General features: G+C 42.5%; 1 protein-coding gene across 42 annotated transcripts in view; it reads right to left on the bottom strand.

The window, feature by feature from the left end:
- camk2b1 (calcium/calmodulin-dependent protein kinase (CaM kinase) II beta 1) overlaps window positions 1-20885 on the bottom strand; it is a 79210-nt gene that overhangs the window by 11412 nt on the left and 46913 nt on the right. For 7 of the 42 annotated variants that reach the window (XM_037778935.1, XM_037778943.1, XM_037778955.1 and 4 more), the window contains 3 exons: window positions 14970-15007; window positions 8749-8817; window positions 1913-1961 (listed from right to left, as the gene is read on the bottom strand). In XM_037778935.1, the coding sequence (XP_037634863.1) occupies window positions 1913-1961; window positions 8749-8817; window positions 14970-15007 (156 nt within the window). Of the gene's footprint in view, window positions 1-1912; window positions 1962-5478; window positions 5524-8748; window positions 8818-11953; window positions 11987-14969; window positions 15008-20885 lie in introns of all 42 variants that reach the window. The other 35 variants (XM_037778939.1, XM_037778946.1, XM_037778959.1 and 32 more) reach the window with 10 other exon arrangements.

The raw sequence follows: 20885 nt of genomic DNA, 5'->3' as shown, positions 1-20885 counted from the left end.
ATTGTACTCAGCTTGAGTGAGCAGAACAGGGGTGTTTGAGTGTGTTGGCATAGATAAGCAGAGGCACAAACACACACACACACACAAAGAGGCACATCACACTAACATAGATTCAGTCACACACACAGTGGACAAATAAGGCTAGAGACACAAAAGCACTTTGTGAAGTCATCCGCTGATATGTGTGATATGCCGCCACTAAGACGGTCATTTCACAACTCCAGCCACAAGCAACATACACACACGCAACACAAGTACACAACTCTGCAAGCTGACACCCCACACAGGCATGTTGGTATTTCAGAGGTGTGTGTTTCTCAGTATTAATATTTCCAACACTTTTGAGAAAGCCAAACCACAACAGCATTACAAGGGCCTCTTATATTTCACAGACCCCCCCTACCCCTTCACACACACACCTCTCACACACACACACACACACACACACACCTCTTCAGTCCTTTTGAAAAACCAGCAGAAAGAAGCAATACAACCAGGCTCCATGAGGGGTCAGTAAGAGGTCAGCTATCAGCCGGCTGACTGTCTAACTTACATTCACACAATCCATACCACACATGATGTGTATGTATTACACTTCCGTAATACGTGTTTAAAATATCTTTTGGCGTTCACACAGTAACTTAATAAAAAAAAAATAAGTCATTAAGCTCGACAATAAAATACATCTCAGAGAGAAAGAAAAATCCTGTAATAAGCCACTACGAAGACGAAGCCAGACGCAAGAAAGAGTTGTTCAACAGTTGGCATCAAAATGCATCACCACCCAGAGGTTCATGATATTGCCGGCTAACAATCAAGAAGCTCATGCAAAGCAGAGCGCCAGTTATTGAGGACTTTTTGTATGCCCTCTGGATTGTCTCAACACTTAACAAGCTTTTAAAAATCAACTGAGCCCAGTTTCATAAAGACAGGTTCACTCAGGTACAACAATTATGTCGGTAACAACTTTTACTGCGAGGAGAATTTAAGAATCCATCTCTACATGTGTAACTTAAGGGTAATAGCAGAGCTTGTCACAATCCACCATTACAAAGCTGAACACTTAACAAGCCCAACTGAAAGGCAATCAACCAAATCTCCTCTGCTCTGGTTGAGCGGGCTATCTGCCGATTGTCAACACTAGTTTTCACTGCTTTTATTGTTTAAAAAAATTACGTACAGTGTGAGCAGTGAGGTCGTGGCTGACGATCGGACCATACAGTGCGAGCACATAAATCGTGAGCTTTAGCTTTACATCGCAAACGATCTACTCGTACAGTAGGAGTGGGAAGTACACGCCAACATTTCTAAAATGGTACAGTGTATGCCAAGCCAGGTTGTTCACTGACTGGCCGCAGCAAAAACAATTACATCGATACAGTAAAATGTCACATGGCGATCCAAAATCTGTCAAGTTCTCAGAAGCATTCTGACCTTCAGCAAACAGTTCAATAGTTGACTTGTTTAAAGGAGTACTTCACCCACAAAATGACCATTTGTATATCAATTACTCACCCTGTATGTTACCTTGAATTCCTGAAGAAAAAGTTTTTCTCTCATGCCTCCAAAGTGAATGAAGGATAAAAAAACGGAGAAAAGTCCGGATGAATTGAAGTAAATGGGGGCCGCGTTTAACAACAGCAAGAAGATGCACAAGTTGTGTGAGAGTTTGTAAACGGATGTTTTGATATAGTTTTGCTGTTGTTCAACGCGGCCCCCGTTTACTTCATCAAGACTTTTCTCCGTTTTTTGATTCTCCATGGAGGCATGCGAGAAAAACAACGTTTTCTACAAGAATTCAAGGTCACGCAGGGTGAGTAATTAATATACAAATGGTCAATTTGTGGGTGAAGTACTCCTTTCAGCTTCGGAATTTGTCATGTGATTATCTCTTGTATCTCTGCAGTCTTACCTTTCACGTCTTCATCCTCCACAGTGGTGTTGCTGCTGTCTGATGACTCCTGGAGATCAGAGATAGACAGTCAGTTTGAGTTCAAACATAATAGCGCACACATCTGTGCCAAATGCACATGAAGACACACGTCACACGAGTGGTAGAGACTTGTTTTACACAGTCAGAACACGGGCCAGCAGGGGGCATATTATTATGTTGTCATCATATCAAGTCTTCACAAAACAAAACTGATTACAGAGCACCAAATATATCAGCCAATTAATGCGGATTCAATCCATAAAACAGATGCCAAACAAGGACAAAATCACAAAACGCTATTAAACGCTGTTAATGTGTCACAACCATCCAACCATTGCAAATACAACGTCAAACCATGCCAGAAAACCCATCAGCCTAGTAGGCTTGTCGCGGTAGTTGGTGTTACTGGTGTTACACGGTGGTCGGGCACACACCGATTACAATACGTACCAACCGCCCCCACTGTCTTTTTGTTTTTTTAACATAAAAAAACCCATTTAGTTCATTTTGGCGTATCAGCGGCATGTTATCAATAGATAGGACGCTACAGTCCGGAAGACGGACGCTACAGTCTGAAGGGAGTCAGCTCAGAGTAGCAGGTGTCATATTACACACACACGGGACGGGAGAGAGTTAACAGACCGAGAGATGGCGGAGGATTTGGTGTCAAAGCGAAAAGCAAACGCGCATATTTGGCAATATTTCAAATTTGAACCCAATGCTTTAGTAGACCCCTGCGGCTCCGATGCGAAATCTGGACCGGAGAGGCCAGACACACCACCACCCGACGGTAAAGATCAAAGTAAGCGCGCTACGCATATTGACCGTCATCTTTTCTTGTAAAATGTCTGGTGTAATCAGTAACACCGTTGTTGTCACAAGTTTATTAACCGGTGGGAAAATGTCCTCACCGTTACATCCCTACAGCCTAGCAGCACAATATTCCACTGTGTCAACAGTCATTCCATATTTCACTTTTTTACCCTTGGCCTGAAACCTCTTTTCTCTTCTTCTACTCCAGGCAGAGCTCCCTCTGCTTCATTCTCAGTGTGTGTGTGTGTGTGTGTGTGTGTGTGCGCATCACACCATGTGGACAAGTGACGTCTTTCCTCCACAGGGTGCTCTCGCCTCTTGCTGAAACTGAGAGAAACGCAATGGGATGTGCTCCATCCGTCTATTTCAACAATGGAAGCAGGCAGAAGAGATTCTCAAAGGGCAATTAGTTATTGTCTTAAGCCCGGCTTCATGTCGTGCAAATCTATCAATCTACCTTTTTCTGTCTGCCTGGCTGTCTCTCTCTTCTCAGGCCTTCGCCAGTGGAAAAGTTAGCTTCTGATTTCCAATTAGCAGATTAAATGGGCCTAAATTCCCCTGCATGTAGAGGAGAGTTGAGAGACTCGGTGACCTCATTAGAAGTACACGCGTGCATGAACGGCATTACGAGCACAAAAGTGGTTTTCTAGCCTTCTAAAGAGCAGCAGAGGAGAGGAAGAGAAAAACTGTGTGTGTCTGTGTGTGAGGGGCAGAGCTGTGGCAAGCATCCTCAAATAGTAGAAATATCATTATATGTGTGATCACACCTACAGTTTGTTTTCTTTGGTCTGAATCATATTCAAGTTTTTCTTTATGACATTTAGCATTTTATTGATTTAGTTTCATCCTGCCACATCACAAGGAAGCTAGGGTTTGTAGAATGTACGTAAATAATTTACTTAGTTTGTGCACTTTACCCATATATTAAGGCATTTCACCCATTTAATCAGCACTCATTTCATTTTGCAATGCCAGGATGTCCAAGCATCACAGACCGCTAGCTTTATTCATAAAACCTCATGTTTTGGTGTATTTCATGCACAAAGCTGGCATTATGGGCTCACAAAGGTTAAAATTCATCGTTCTCACATGCCCAGATGGACCAAACAAAGCGAGCAAGTGTTTTAGATGTCAAGTAAGCCTTCCTGTGTGGCCTCTCTGTGGACTTTCTGAGACCTGCTGTTGCACACAAAGCCATGCACTTCCCTCTGAGGTCTGACCCTAAATCTAATGGAAAGGTCACTCTGTTGTGATGCGAAACCTGGATGAGGCTTTGAAACAAAGTTATGTTCCCGTTCCCCTTTGGCTGTGTGCATCGGCAAAAACAACTCGGCAAATACACTGGCGCACACACACACACACACACACACACACAGATAACAAATGCTTGGTCACACGTAAGAGGAAGGCGTCTTACTGCGAAGTCATGCAAGTTCATGCACATCCTGTAAACACATACAGATACAATCACACTAACTGTAGCAACTATATTGAGGCTAAGTTGTAGGGTAGAAATAAAAGAAACAAAGATCATTAAATTACATCAGAGCTCTCTGACAACTACAATCTACATTATGTGATCTGGTGAAAGATCTTGTTTTTGCATATGTTTAAACTAGGGCTGTCAATGTTAACGCAACAATAACACTTTAATGCAAATTCTTTTTAACGCCACTAATTTCTTTAACGCATTATCACAATCGATCTTTCGGAGGTTGTAGCGGGCTCAGTTTTAAAGCTAGCATGAAGATACTGGTATCACGAAACTACAAAATCTAAAGAATCCATTGGTACCAACCATAACATACTAGCTTGTCGCAAAGGAGCTTAAGTAGCGCTCCAAACTTGCGCTAAGTTTTGGAGAGGAAAAACTGGCATTGCCATTTTCAAAAGGGTCCCTTGACCTATGACCTCAAGATATGTGAATGAAAATGGGTTCTATGGGTACCAACAAGTCTCTCCTTTACAGACACTTTATGATAATCACATGCAGTTTGGGGCAAGTCATAGTCAAGTCAGCACACTGACACACTGACAGCTGTTGTTGCCTGTTGGGGTTGAGTTTGCCATGTGATGATTTGAGCATATTTTTAGTACCTGTGAGGGTTTCTGGACAATATTTATCATTGTTTTGTGTTGTTAATGATTACCAATAATATATATATACATACATTTGCATAAAGCAGCATATTTGTCCACTCCCATGTTGATAAGAGTATTAAATACTTGACAAATCTCCCTTTAAGGTACATTTCAAACAGATAAAAAATGTGTGATTATTCACAAACAACTATTGACAATCATGTGATTAATCGCGATTACATATTTTAAACGATTGACAGCCATAGTTTAAACGTGAAATCCATTAGCAATTATGCTGCACAATGCTTTGTTTTAACAAACAAAGCATGTGACTGGATGATACTGGGTGTTTTTAACATCGTTGAGGGAAACTCAGAACTACTATACTGGTTAAAAAGGTAAGTAACATTCTCCCAATCACCACTTGTTCCCTTCATATTACAAAGTAATTTATCTGAGTGTAATCTCAAGCAACACACGCACACACACACACACATATGCACATACACATTAGTAAACCAATGCCTTGGCGCGCTCACACAGATGCATAATGAAAAGACGGATCAAAGGGCAGGAGAAGATGAGGAACAGGAGGAGAATGGCAAAGAGGATAAAGAGTAGGTCAGAACTGGGGAATGATACATGTATACCTTCGTCCCATCCACTGGATTATGGATGACGGTTGTCTGAGGTTCCTGGAGGAAGAGGACGAGGAGGAGGGACGTGGAATAAACGAGAGAAAGGAAAGAAAGGGGGAGGGAGAGGGGGGGAAAGAAAGAGAAACGATTGTGACATAAAAGTAGATAGAAATGGATTAAGTGTTAAAAAAAAGACAGAGGAAAAAGAGTGGTATGAATGTTGGATGAAGAGAAAGTGCTTGTTAAGGTTGACAAAGGAAAGCGGGAAGAATCCTTCAAAGGGATGCAGAGTGGGTGGATGAGCTGAAAACCGCAATTTGAAGTCAGAGACCGTGTTGAAACTCAGGGTGAAGTGTCTGCCATGAGCAGGTACTCACACAATATCTCTCTCTCACACACACAGACATAGTATGAACACAGCATAAGGAAAAGGACAGCACTGAGATGAACTCAAAACTGTGACATAACTTAACCAGGGTTTTGCTGAACATGGGCACTCTTTATTTCTGCACTACCCTGCTGAGCATGCATAATTCAAATTTGCCTTCAGTGCCCTACATGGTGCAAATATGTACAGAATCAACAGAATTGCAAATCAAAATTAAGAGAAAATCAGCCAGCTCATGCAATGTAAATGAGCTCTGATAGATAAACACAAGCCTCAACATCTTACAAGGCCCTGGTACACCCAGCAAAAAAAAGACTGAGATGCCCCACAAGATGAAAACGGGTCATTCTGTTCCTTCGCACTGGTCTCAGAAGAAAAGGTGAGCACTGCCGGGCAGATACTGGCATCATTTCAGGATCCCTTCCTAAAAGAAATTCGGTAATTGCAGTTTTTTTGTCAGGACTGTGTGCACGGAATTGGCTCTGTCACTCCACAAGATTAGCCATATAACTTTTCTCTTTCTTCTGCTACCAACCCCCTCTAAATCTTCTTGCTGCTAAAACTAAGCTATAGCTCCAACTTAGAGCACACTCAGTTAGTTTTCCTCATAAATGTTAGTTTCTGCCACACAATGTCTTTTTGCCATTTCTGCTATGATACGTTACTAAGGGGTGTCACGATTTCGATTCTAAATCAGAAGTCTATCGGAATTAGCTTCCGATTTTGACAATGGAAACAAAAAGCAAGATTGGCGATTCTTTTTCCTCACCGTTTCCGCCTACTTGCGTGCGTCCGAAGGAAAAAAACAACAACACTTCAAAGTCGAGGTGGCGCCAGCCGTGGTGGCGCCATCTCCACTTAAAATAAATTGTGTGTCTACGTCGTTTTGTACGGTGAAGCGGGGTTTATGCACGCCGTCATTTAACACATGTCGGCGCCGACAGGGACGTCATGCTGTATTCAGGTGTGCCTCTGAGAAACTCTAGCTGTTGTTGTAAAGTACGTTAAGTTACATTACGTTTTTTGCACAATAAGTGGCTCCTTTCAATCACTGGTAATTGAACTTGGTGGCTTGCACTTAGACACTACTTACTTGCTACCTCATAGAGCAGGCACTGATTGCTACTGATTCATAAGGGATATATTTTTCTGCAGCTCTCCACAGTCTGCTAAGAACTGTCATTTCATGTACCGTAAACCAGAACTCGCCGCCACCCCACATATTCTTTGCAGCTCTCTTCCCTCGGGAAGTGACACCCTTGTGATGACTAATCGTCAGTTTTCTCCCTGGTGATGATGGCGGTGTTGTCGGGGCAACCGTCGCCCAGGGCAACAGGCACCGGGCGGCAACTTGGGAGATGATGATGATGATGAGTGAGAACAAAGTACCTGGGTTTTGCAGATTAGATGGAGGGGGCGAGCGCTGATGGTGTCACATCATCGGAAGGGTAAGGGGCTGACCGCTACACATTACCACTGATTTTACATTAACACTGCTGCTCTTCATGGGATGTTCTGGTGGCTCAGATTAGTCGAATCATTTAGATGGCCTTTTGTGTTATGTAAATAGAGCCAAACCGCACATTAAGTGCATTTAAGATTCCCATCGCCCACCAAACAGCTTCCAGGTCAGAAAATGAAGGTCATGTAAGTGTGTCTCTCCATGACCTGGCAGCTCTATACTGAAGGAGTTAATGTACCAAATGGGTAAACACAGTAACTAGCTCAAGTCCCTAGCAACAGCATGGAGATCACAGGCGCCCTCCCGCTCTCTGTTGAGAGCAGTTGAGGATATACCAAGCACCGCCCACCAGCCGGTGCACAGCCAATAGGAACGCTCTCTCTCCTAGATTTTTTAAAAGCCTGAAAACAGAGCCACAAGGAGGTGCAGAAGTCTAGTTATCTCTCAGAGCACTTGAATTACAACATGCTGAAAGGTTATTAAGGAATTTTTGCCCAATGATGCCTAAACATTTTTGCCTACTGAAGCTTTAACGTAAAATTTACACATTTGTTTTGGGCTTATTTATCCAAAACCACCAGTCATTTAATAAAGGTGTATAGTTGGGTGATCTTATTTGAACAGATTCACAAATGATAATGTTTTTTAATAATAGAAAATGATGGGAAATTGGAATTGCTGCATCAGTTTCCAGGTCTACAACTCACCCACAGAAAAATGTAAATAGCATAAGGTCCACACAGATCAATAAGAGAAGCACAAGTAACTTGGAAATCTCCCCCAGAGGTCTGATGCTGAGTAAAATTCCTGCTCACACTTCTGGACTATCCTTCCAGGAGTAAATGCACTCAGTTTCAATAAAAGTGCTTTGTGACCAGAAGCACAAGAGCATGCAGGATTTCATTCCAGCCAATCTCACTGATTTTAACACCATCAACAAAAGAGGAGGAATTAATCTCTGAAATCAGCTGGTGTGCTATTTGGCTGGGAGGAGAATCTGAAGACCTTTGGACTGTGATGCTCACGTGGTGGTGTACCGCTTCTCTACAGAGGCATACATAGGAAGCAGGGGGTAAATCGAACTGACAGTCCCAGCAGGCAATGCCTGTCTGTTCCTCTTTGGGAAACTCTAACTGACAGAGAAAATGACAGGGCAGCACAATATCAACCCGAGTGCAAGTCACATAGTATCCACACCTGCCTTGGGGAAATGTTTCCTGACACCACCTGCTGGTTTAAGACCTACCCCGCTGTGGCCCTCGCAGCAGCTGGGCAAAGATCAACCATAACCAACACGACGGACGGAGAGCGAAAACAGACATAAGTGAAGGAGTAGGGTGAAGATAGGGGTATTGAAGGACTGACGGGCAGTGGGATAGACAGACAGAAACACACACAAAGGTGAAGGGAGGTTGGGTTAGGAGGTAAATACCAGAGCAGGTGAAGGGGTGTTTCCTTTGGGGCTGGTGACTATGCTGTTTTTGATGCTGTTTGTCGTGGGCTGTGCAGGAAAGGAAAGGAGAGGAAAGGAAAGGGAGGAGACACAACAAGAGTGTTAACAACAGCAAAAGGTGGGTTTGTGATTGTGTGCTTCTATGCAAGTCTGTGTCCTCGCACTGCTTTACTTGTGAGAACTAATCAGTGAGCATCCGTTGCATCTGAAAAGTGAAGCCAATGCTGAAGTGCCTTAAACTTGCATTCTTTCTAACAGCCAGCAGGGGGCGACTCCTCTGGTTGCAAAAAGAAGTCTGATTGTATAGAAGTCTATGAGAAAATGATCCTACTACTCACTTGATTTATTACCTCAGTAAACATTGTAAACATGAGTTTATGGCCTCAATCGCTAGTTTCAAGTCTACTTCAATACAGCATGATGTTCATTTAGTAAATTATGGTCCCATTTAGAGTCAAATAGACCATAAAGCAGGGGAAGCTTTAGGGCGTGGCTACCTTGTGATTGACAGGTCGCTACCACAGCGTTGTCCGGTCTGGGAGCTGTCCTTGTTTTCGTCTTACAACTTTAACCCTTTCACAGTGTGTTTTCACTTCATGAAAGTTAATTATAACCTCTTTGGTCGCCTGAAAATGTCTTATTCAGCATTCGATTGTACTTAGCTCCACCCTCTCGTGTCACTTCTGGTTGCAAAAAAACCAAGATGGCGAACTCGAGGCTTTAAAATGGCAGTCCACACACCAATGGGTGACGTCACGGTGACTACGTCGACTTCCTATATACTGACTATTGAACTAATTTTGAGCGTTACACCTTTGGTGTTTGCGACATCCTTTCAGTTAAATAAGTCTTTTCAGTTGGAATTAGAAATAGAATTTGAGATGACTTGTGGAAACCACCTAAATACAAGTAAGGGATAACGTACAGCGAGCCGGTCATTGCTGTGCACAACTGTGCCATTTGGCCGTAATGAAATCACCTTTATAAGCTTTGATCAAATGCTCCTTTGAAGGCCACACATCAAAGAGCAGCCAGTCCTTTATAGTTCAGTTCGATCATAATCACATTTGCATTAAATCTACATTCAATTATTTGTCATCTTGTTTGGATAAATATTAACTTGATGTTGCTAAATGGGGCCTGGGTGTGGAGGTGAAACCCCAAAGGGACTCACTCTAAGAAGTCAGCTACTATTACATCAATCTTAATCATGCAACACTATTACATCTAAGCATTTCCTACTCGTCAGTGATAGAGGTCAAGAGAAGTCATGGATTACTTAATGCCACATTAAAGGGATGGTTCGGGTGTTTTGAAATGGGGTTGCATGAGGTGCTTATCCATAGTAGGTGTATTACTTAAAGTAGATGACGGTCGGCAAGTCCCCAGTTTGGAGTTCCCACACGGGAGCAAAGCAATGTAATGCTGTGGACAGGGCCGGCAGAAAAACGCATTTTAGCCACCTAAAAGAAGGCTCACCTAAAAAAATGATATCCGTTTAAGTGTATGCTAAATTTAGGATATTTTCCGATGGCGAACTGAACTGAAAGTGAAACGTATCTATACTGTTTTTGTCATCTGAGCCTGCTGGCTTTGGAGAGAGCATAGATAATTTTCACTTTCCGTTCAGTTACCTGTCGGAAAGGGCTGTCTGACGGCAAGATAAAGCGGTGATACGTAGGTGAGCCTTCTTTTAGCGGTCTAAAATGTTTTTTTCTGCCGTCCCCGTCCACAGCATTACATTGCTTTGCTCCAGTGTCGGTACTCCTGTCTGTTTCTCCAAACTAGGGGCGTGCCGACCGTCATCTACTGTAGGTAATACACCTCCTATGGATAAGTACCTCATACAACCCCACTTCAAAACACCCAAACTATCCCTTTACGCCATAAAACAAAGAGGGAAGAAATCTGCCAAAGAGCTGACATAATTCAACCTAACTCTATTGCTAATCACGCTAACGAAATTCTATCATATCACAGGTATTTTGACCTAATGTTAAAGAATAAGATTTTAAGAAAGAGGAGCAAGGTAATATGAATACTGTTAGATCATTTACTCTCAAGCTACAGAATTGTTAACTGTTTGACATACTGACTTGCAGCACGGAAAGGAAGTCAACCAGGGTGTGTGTGTTTGTGTGTTGTATGGGTGCATATGTGTTAACCATAAAATAAATTCTGTAAGCCACTGGGCTTACCCAAGAGAGGAGAAGAGAAGAGAGGAGAGGAGAGGAAGAGCTGAAACGTCAACACACACAAGTGCAAAGAGACAATACAATGCATACGCACAACCTTGAAAATAAAAGCTGGTGTAAGCGGACAATAAGTTGACATATAGACATACACATAAACAGTGAACTCACACACACCCCTGCCCAAACAAACACTCACGCACTCATTGAAACCAACCAAAGATGTCGACAGCCATCACTCGGCTGTCTCTGTGGAGCAACAAGAAATGTATTCCTCATCAAAGTTAAAGGGTAACTTGGGTATTTTTCAACCTGGAACCTATTTCCTCACGTTTTTGTGTCTAAGTGACTAATGGGGATAACAATTTTTGAAAGGATGGACTTCCGAGCAGATCGGAGGATGTAAAAAACACTCTTAACACACCTCACAGCACAGGAATATCTGGAAAGATAATCTTAGAACCATCAAAAAATCAGGGCTTTTCTTATGATTGTCGGGAGAGGGGAATCTCGTGTAGTGTGTACCCTGCATTTCTTTGGTCGAGGACAGCCCTACTTTTATTCCTACTTTTTGTTTGAAGCATGTGCCTTGACTTGAAAGACCAAAGAGTTCTGTATCACAACTACAAGCACCGGCGCTGCCTCTGTTCTAAAAGTGTGTCCCTGACAGATCTGGAGCAGCATCCCTAGAGTAACTCTGATGGAACTAAAACATCCTGCTTCTGTTACGCTCTCACAGTAATGTCAGGGTTAGTATTCAGGCAGTGCGCTTTGCAAGGGCCAAAGCTATGACTCCTGCCTGGCATCTTCTGACAATGAAGTTTGACTTTCTGTGTGTGTGTTATTTTATTTAGCCATCAATACTTCAGTGAAGTAAAGGAGAGTGAAGGCAGGGGAAAGGTGGATGAAGCAAATACAGCAGTTAACAAGTGGAGAAAGTGGGAGCAAAAAAAGAAGGAGTGACTGGGCGAATGCATAAATAGCATGCTCACCATATACTGGACAGTAGAGCTGGACTTGCGTTTCTGTCCCCAGGCGATTGATGGATGGATTTATTGACGGATGGATGGATGGTAGAAGAAAGTGGGGAAAAAGATAAAGTAACCAATGACAAAAAAAGTGAATGGACTGGTACATAGTACAAGAAAGAACTTGTAAGGCTAAACCAAAACTTGTGCACTTTGATGGCAACGCAGATTTCAATCCTTCATAAGAACAGCATTTTCCAGACAGCTTGGATAAAGCGGCAGAAGAAGGACGAGTGTTTCCTCTCAAGTGTTAATGCAAGTAGGTGCAAGCACACGAAAAAGGAGCGGTGGTTTAAGTGGAAGTCATCAGGAAGAGGACATAAGAGCGGGAAGTAGATCACAAGACGAGTCGTGCAAACGGCTAAACTGTGACCCACTCGTCTTCTGTCAACAGATGAAGAACATTTGGGGCAACAAGGAGCAAGATGGAGGCATAATAGAAAAGCAAGACAAGAAAAGGCAAAATTCGTTCTGTCAGAATACAAAAGCATTCTCCCAGAACTCATTTTAAATTTTCAATATTCATCAATATTTGTAAAGTTGATGAACAAGACTAGAGCTGCAACGATTAATCGATTAGTTGTCAACTATTAAGTTATTTGCCAACTATTTTGATTTATCGGTTTGAGTAATCGTTAAAAAAAAAAAGGTCAAAAATCGCTGATTACAGCTTCTTAAATGTGAATATTTTCTGGTTTCTTTACTCCTTTATGACAGTAAAATGAATATCTTTGAGTTGTGGAGACATTTGAGGACGTCACCTTGAGCTTAGAGAAACAGTTATTGACATTGATTTTACCATTTCATAGACCAGAAAACTAATCAATTAATCAAGAAAATAAATGACAGAATAATCAACAATGAAAATATTCGTTAGTTGCAGCTCGAAACAAAACCCAATGAACATTGGAAACCTAATATGCCCTCTACGTTGTATTTTACATTCTCGCAAATTCAGGCCAAATCTGTTAGATAGTTTTTTTAGCACTTTATCAAGCCGTCATATCGATGTATAAAAATTAAGGCTGTCAAAGTGAACGCGATAATGCATATTTGCCACTAATTTCTTTAACACATTAACGCAACTTGCAATTTTTAAGTTGTAGTGGGTTCAGTTTTAAAGCTAGAGTGAAGATACTGGCATCATATGAAAATAGAAAACCTAAGGAATGCATTGGTGCCAACCATATCATACTAGCTTGCCACTGGCCATTTTCAAAGGGTTCCCTTGTCTTGAAAATGGGTTCTATGGGTACCCATGCATCTCCCCTTTACAGACATGCCCACTTTATGATAATCACATGCAGTTTGGGACAAGTGATAGTCAAGTCAGCTCCCTTTAAGGTATATTTTGATCAGACAAAAATGTGCACTTAATTTGCGATTAACTATGGACAATTATGCAATTAATTGCGATTAAATATTTTAATCGAATGACAGCCCTATAATAAGAATGCTACATGTAATATCTTTTAGAAGCAAAAAGTATAGCTAAAAAGTGTGTTATCAATATAACAACACTGCATGAAATGCTGAATGGAGTGGCTTTTCTGGCAGCACAGGAGGCTGACGGTGGCGTGTAGTTCGGGCCATAGGGAGGCCGCCTGCTTGCTCTGAGCAGGTGTTACAGCTGCAAAAACGTCAGGTGCCGTCACGCATTAGTGAACCCGCGGGTGAAGAAGAAGGAGGAGAGGCCAAGGAGAGGAGGCCGTAGTCGCCAAAAGGACATGTGGAGGGAAGAAACGAGAAGAGGGAGGGACGGAGGAAAGCAGGGACGGCAGCGAACGAAGAAGACGCCGTTAGAAATGGTTTGGGGCAAGTGTGTGGGGAGCCTGTTGCTAGGCAATGAGTGCGCCGCAGTGGAAGTAAGTTTCTATTTCTGTCGTCTGAGTTTCCAGGGTCCAGACTGGCAGCTATTCCTGGAACCGGAGTCACATTCCCTGCAGAACCGACTGAGCAGGGAGAAAGGGGAGGGGGGCCATGTGCACCGACACACACACACACACACACACACGCACTGCTGCACATGAGCAAACCACACAAGCGGACACCCACGCTTACGCACACTCGATGTGCAGGCATGCTCACACCCCCATTTGCACTTGCTTTCTCTTTTTAAACTGACAATCGAATGTGATATATTCACAAACACACATTCACATTACACACAGACACACACACACACACACACACACCTTTATGTCCACGTGTATGCGTGCAAAGCTCTTCCTAACATAATGTACAATGCTGAGAAGCAAACGCATTCTTTTGCATGTACACCATGTTCCTAGCTTTGTCGCACACCATCGTGCACACACGCTGCACACACAGGACACATTCATGGAAGCTGTGTGTGGGACGTGTTACTGCAGCAGTGTGTGTACGTGCGAGCGTAGGATGGTGAGAGATCTTCATTAAAAAGGGTGAACTGGAATGTAGGGTTAAAGACCAGATGGGGTGAGCAGGAATAGGAAGCACTGAAAGAGGAGGAAGAGACAGAAATGGAGGGATGGAGAGGCAGAGGAAGTGATGAAAAAAAAGGCTGACAGATGGTTGCATTTAATAATGGAGATGGAGAGGTGGCAATGAGCTGGATAATGCCGAATCAAAATAAAGGGTGCTTTCAGAAGGATGTGCCACTTGAGGCTCTGGCAGGCAACACAAAGGCTGACAAAAGCACATACACACACGTATCCAGAGTAGAGCTGAGGCTTTTTACAAAACAAATCTGTGAGTATCTCTTTACACAGATGTGCACCATCTGAAAACAAAACCACATATCTCCACATATATCACAATTAATAACACATCCAATGAGATTATGTCACACAATTAATGAGAAGCGCACACACAAAGAAAAGAGAGTTTCAGAAGGCAAAAGTGAGAATAGCCAGATTAGGAAAGAATCAAATAGTAGTGCAGAGAAAAACAGGAGTCAAGAGGGTAGAGAAGTTGGAGGAAGACATGTGATGACCCTTACCTTGACATCTGCCTTTTTGTTGAGCAAGCTCTTAGCTGCTGCAAAGACAAACACAAGGAGAAACAACCAGTCAGAGGTGGAGATGAGCAGAAAGAGAGAAGCAACTGCTTTTTTCAGTGATTCACAATATCTGCTACATCTTTAACCTACATTGAAGAGATTACATTTATTTGACTTCTTTAAATGATGTTCTCCATTGAACTCTGTAGTAAAATTATCTTTTTCTTTGGCTCAGCTAAAGTAGCTGAATATTCGCAGTAGTGTTTCTCCCGCTGGCCCCGCCCACGATTTCCTGCTCGGCACATAGACTTTACATTGTGATGACATCACAGATTTTTTAAATCGCTTTTCTCGGCTCGAGGAAAGTTTTACAAATATTAAACCTCCATGGATCAAAAAGAGTCATAATCGACCTTGTTTGCAGTTCGAGGTGTCCAGTCTACAGTTTTACAGATGTTTCTTTTACAGCGGTGGTCTATGGGGAAAATGCTTTTTTTTTATCCAGGTGTTATTATACATCCATGGTCCCAATGCATTTGATGCTAAAGGCCAAAGCTCGTTGGTCAGGTGGACAAGGAATTACCCAATACGCATCACTTTATTTATTTTCCGTCTGTCTTGAGACTAGATGCAGACATTTCAGCAATACAAAGACATTGATGCTAGTGAAATAAAAATGTCCTCCAATCCATTGTTTCACATCAATTCTTGTGCCAAGGTCCTCTCATGAAGCTGAAACAAATATGGCCGCCTTGCACGGCAGCCAATAAGCCCTGCCTTAAAGAACTCTGTGGGGGCCTTAAGGAGGATTAGTCTTCAGTCTGCTCTCTAATGAAGGGTAACGAGGGAGTAGGGTAGGAGAGGAAGAATGATACTGTAGACACAGTCCTCTGATGAGCGTAATGCCCATAATCCCTTACAACAGTGCAAACGGCACGCAAACAACAGAAGACAGTCCGCGGGGCATTCACCATGACTGCACAGCTAAAGCACGGATAGCGAGGTGGTCCGATAGAATCAGATAGATGGATGTTCACCCAGAGGGGCCCCAAAATAAGAGCCATACTCTGTGGTGTTGGTGTCGGTGTCGGTGGACGCTGTAGGTGTAGGATGTAGACAGAGGATTAACACTAACAACACCAGATGTTGACAAGATTGGACGAGAAAATGGGTGCATCTCTACTGCTTAAAACGTTGATACCAAAAATGCATTAGCTGGTACTGTCCAGCTCCAACCCAGCACACATATATACAAGACCTCAGGCATATAGGAAGTGATGAGTTTTACATTTCCCATTTTGGATGATGTCTGCAAGTTGCAAACTATTTCTCTGTGGCAGTGTCTCAGAATGTAAATAAACTACTGTAGTTTTTTTTAACATTATGTTTGTGCATCTTATGCCTTTATTTGGTAGAGACAGAAAATGTGAGTAAAGAAGAATGACATGCAGGAAACGGTCCGTCGGTGCGCCCATAGACTGTATATAAGAAGTGGACGTAGTCACTGTGACGTCATCCATTTGTTTGCGGACTACGGTTTTGAAGCCTCGAAGGCATTTTGGCTGTGGCTGTCGGTTTTTTTGCAACCAGAATTGACGCGAAGAACGAAGTTCTAAGACGAAAACGTGGACAAAACCCAGACCGGAAAACGCCGTGGTAGCGACCTGTCAATCACAAGCCACGCCCTAAAGCATACCCTGCTTTATGGTCTATTTGACTCTAAATGGGACCATAATTTACTAAATGAACATCATGCTGTATTGAAGAAGACTTGAAATCATGACATGTTTACAATGTTTACTGAGGTAATAATGAGAAGTAGCCTTTTAGCATTTTTTTGTGTTGTTAATTGATTTTTAATAATAAATATATAAATACATTTGCATAAAGCAATCATATTTACCCACTTCCATGTTGATAAGAGTATTAAATACTTGACAAATATCCCTTTAAGGTACATTTTGAATAGATAAAAAATGTGTGATTAATTTGTGATTTATCGCAATTAACTATGGACAATCATGCGATTAATTGTAATCAAATGTTTTAATTGATTGACAGCCCTAGTTATAGTGTTTCTGATGTCATTTGAAGACATCCTATGTGACAAGGTTTCTACATTACAAATGAACACCAGTAATCTGTTCAATAGTAGTAAGGCTACATTATAAATTAAATACAACAGCACAGTTAATATGGGAAATGCTGGTGTCTGTCACCTGCCAAGTCCCAGCCTCCTCCTCTCTCACTCTCTCCCCCTCTCTCTCTCTTACTCCCCTTGACGTAATCCTTGCTGGGACTTTTTAAAGGGGCTGAGTGCAATTTCAAGTCTAAATCAGATGCAATCACATCAGAAGCCAGCCACGTTACATAAAACACTATTTCTGGCGGTCTGGGATTTTTTTTTTTTCTTTGCTTCTCTCTCCCTCTTGCTCTCTCTGAACATGAGACACAGCTTGTCTTTGATTTTTTCACTTTCGTTTCCAAACATGCTCCGAGCCAGCTACACTGAATTTTCTACAGAAGCTGAATTCCATGAAAATGTCCATTGGGCAGTGATTTCTTAGGAGGAACAGAGGTCCAATCACTAGGAGGCCAGCTCAGAGTCTAGTGGAGCCCTGGCCCAGTCCTATTAAGTAAAAAAATCACATCCTTACAAGTGGACTTTTAAAGCTGTCACTTGGAAAGTGAGACAGTGATCAACCACCAGCCACCTTTTGTCCAAGCTTTCTTCTTTTACTTTTCTGCCTCAGTGACATAGTGTCTCATCTTTGAAGTGAGGTTCGCACATTCAGCAGGCCCGATTCCAATCCGGTCCCTACACCCTACCACTCCGTGACGGAGTGAACTCCGTTTCTAGTCAAACTCACAGCTCAATGAAGCACCCTTCTTTAAGGTGTAGGGTATAAATACAGCGGCCACTTCGGGGAGGAATTTCCCTCTCTACGGCAAGGAAATAAATATCAGAATCAGAAATACTTTATTGATCCCTGGGGGGAAATTGTGTTACGTTTTGCTCAGTGCAAATAATAATGCTGAAAAATAGGATCAATGCAAATAATATAAATGCAAGAATAGTGTAAAATAAGAATATTAGTTTAAATGTTCTGTATAAATAAATGCAGTGTTAATGCCGGAGTAAACCAGATTATTGCACAGTTGAATTATTGCACTGAATTATTGCACTGTTCAGTCAGTATTGCATAGTTAAAGATATAATACCTTATGGGGATATAGCTCCTGATAGGGGTACAAAATAATGAATATAAGTCTAATGAACATGTCTACTGTTTTTTAGACTGGACAAGGGTATATTTGATCCTAAATACAATCTATTTACTTTATGTTGTTGACGTCTGTATGACAATAAAGTAGAATAAATTAAATGTGTATAAGTTTGAGCAGTTAACGAGTAAATGTTTGTACCGGTAGTCGCACAGAACTGACGTTGGAGAGTGTTCCATGACGAACACAAAATGGTGTTGCGCATCGTCAGTAAGGGCAGCTGGTAAGTCGGCATCGATGCAGGCTCGCTGTTGGAGGGTTTTATAACCTACTTCCACTCCCCGTGAATTGGTTTTGAATGGCACTTAATATGGCGGACTTTCCACGCGAACGCGCAAACGGAGTGGAAGTGGGTAGGGAGAGGGTGCAGGAGGTGGTTTGGAATTGGGCCAGCAGTCAACGAAGGAGCAATAGGAAGTGATAAAATGCACTTCATAATCTGGAAGGGATGTGAGAGTGGCATGAATGTGCATGGTTTATCGTTGTTGGTTTATTGTTGTGCTGTTGTTCCTCCTTCCAAAGGCTGCTTGTTACTGAGGAGAAGAAATGGGGTCAGAAGAGTGTCAAGTTCATTCTCTCGTATTCTCTGATGGCTTGGCAGAAGAGGAGAGGATATGAAAGGAGAGCAGAGAGGAAGAGTAAGGAGAAGATGAACCAAAGTGATAAGCGTACTCTTTCGTGCTCTTTCCTAACACCATTATTCTGTCAAAGTGGCAAACTGAATTTTAAAAAAAAAAATAAAAAAAACTGTGTTGCTAAGAATGGCTTGGATTCCAGTGATGAAGAGGAAATCTCAGTGGGAAACCTGAAAAATCAAAAAAGTAGCTTGATTCAGACCGAAGGTGGAGAAGCAAGGGGCGCTCCTTACCTTGCCACAAATTATACATGAAGCAAGAAGAGAGAGGAGGAAGAGATTAAAACAAAATCACCTCTATAAATTCCCACTAAAATCACGCAAGATGCACAACCGCAGGAGCAAAGCAAGGATGGGCATGGATTCACATGATGATTCAGGGGGTAGTCGCACGAGCCAAAAAGTGCCCTTTGGAAATGCAATAAGCTTGAGTTCCTCAAGAACTTTTTCTACACATTAAAAGATGCATTTACCCTTCTCCTGCATGAGGATAGGGTGAAGTCTAGTAGACAGTGATTGTATTTGTGTGTATGAATATGCAAGGTAGAGCGAGGCCTCCGGTAAGCCAGTGAGGCTGATAGGGGGAGGCAACCCACTATAAATATTTGATTGGAGCCTAGTGGAGGCTCAGGGACACAGAGAGGACTGTGGAGTCCCACTGGGCCACAGAAACAAGGACACTGCCACTACTTCTGTCTCCTTAGCTCAATGCTCGACTGTCAAGTGAAGCTCTTTGTCGTTTATGCCTGCGGTTCATTTCTGCAAACCCAGAAAACACACGACAGGTCGGGTTCACATTTATAAAAATGTCCTCCAATCCTACTGCTCTTGCACTTCACGGTTCAAATATTTGTGGTGGTGTTAAAAAAAAAGATTTGACAAAAATGTTGCTGGCATCACCCACAGGTCAAGGCTGCCACAACACACTGTAAAAATGAAAACAGACTTTTCCAGCAGCTCAGAGAAGCTGACTGGTAAGGATGTGGATATTTTTCTCGAAAGAGATGGCTGACCAAACGACAGCTAAAGGCAAGTGAATATTACATTTACATTTGTCAGGGGGGCAGAAATAAGCCTCGAAGGGGATGCCCATGTTGCTCTGTGTCAGCTGCATGGGCACATTGTCTACTAATAGTTGATATAGTCAGAGAATGTCAGTGTTTCTGCGAGTTGTATTTGGGACCCCCTGAAAGTAAAAGTCACTTAATGCAGGAACACATTAAGTCACTGCAATCACGCCGTCTCTAAAATTTGCGTTTTGTCTGAACACACAACTACAATTTGGTTATATAGAATTAAAAGTTCAGTCGATGTCTACAGCATTGATTATAGACGAATCCGGCGACCGCTTTGTGTTCCGCGATCTAGCGGCCCTGCCAAAGTACAGGTAAAAAGAGAAAACGGTACACTTCTTATGGACAGCTTGCATTCAAACGTGCACGTATTGTAGGGAGACGCCACCCCCAGAAATGGCGACTTGGTTACTTCCAGTATTTGGCCAGATTTGTGTATATCATGTGAGAACATAAAAAATAGTAAAGCAACAGCTTCAAAGGTTTTTGTCATCATGAGAACCAGCCCAGCCTTGCATCTTCCACAGTGTTCACCATGCACCACAGTAACCCCCCCGCCGTGTTGCAGCGCATGCACCAGTCCAGTGCCCCATGCAGCATTCACCGACAGCTCTTGGGCAGCTCCATCCTTAAAGTGACGGGGGTGAACTTTCCAGTGTCATTGTCAGACAGAGAAAAGAAGAGAGAGGGAAAGAGGAGTGGGTGGGGGGAGGGGGAGTGAGATATGAAAGTATGCTGTGAAGTGGCAGTGATGCTTGCGGAGATATAGAAAAGTGACTTGAGAGACAAGTGTGAGAGGTAGAAATGACAGGTCATAGGGAAGTGAATGGGGTAAAATGGAGAGGTGATATGACAGATGTGAAGTGGGAGGAAAAAAAAGGGAGAAGAAAAGAAAAGAGAAACAGAGGTATAGGACAGCGGTTG

The sequence above is a fragment of the Sebastes umbrosus genome, chromosome 8 (genome assembly GCF_015220745.1).
Source record: "Sebastes umbrosus isolate fSebUmb1 chromosome 8, fSebUmb1.pri, whole genome shotgun sequence".
NCBI lineage: Eukaryota > Metazoa > Chordata > Actinopteri > Perciformes > Sebastidae > Sebastes > Sebastes umbrosus.
This window is presented reverse-complemented; position numbering and strand designations above follow the sequence as displayed.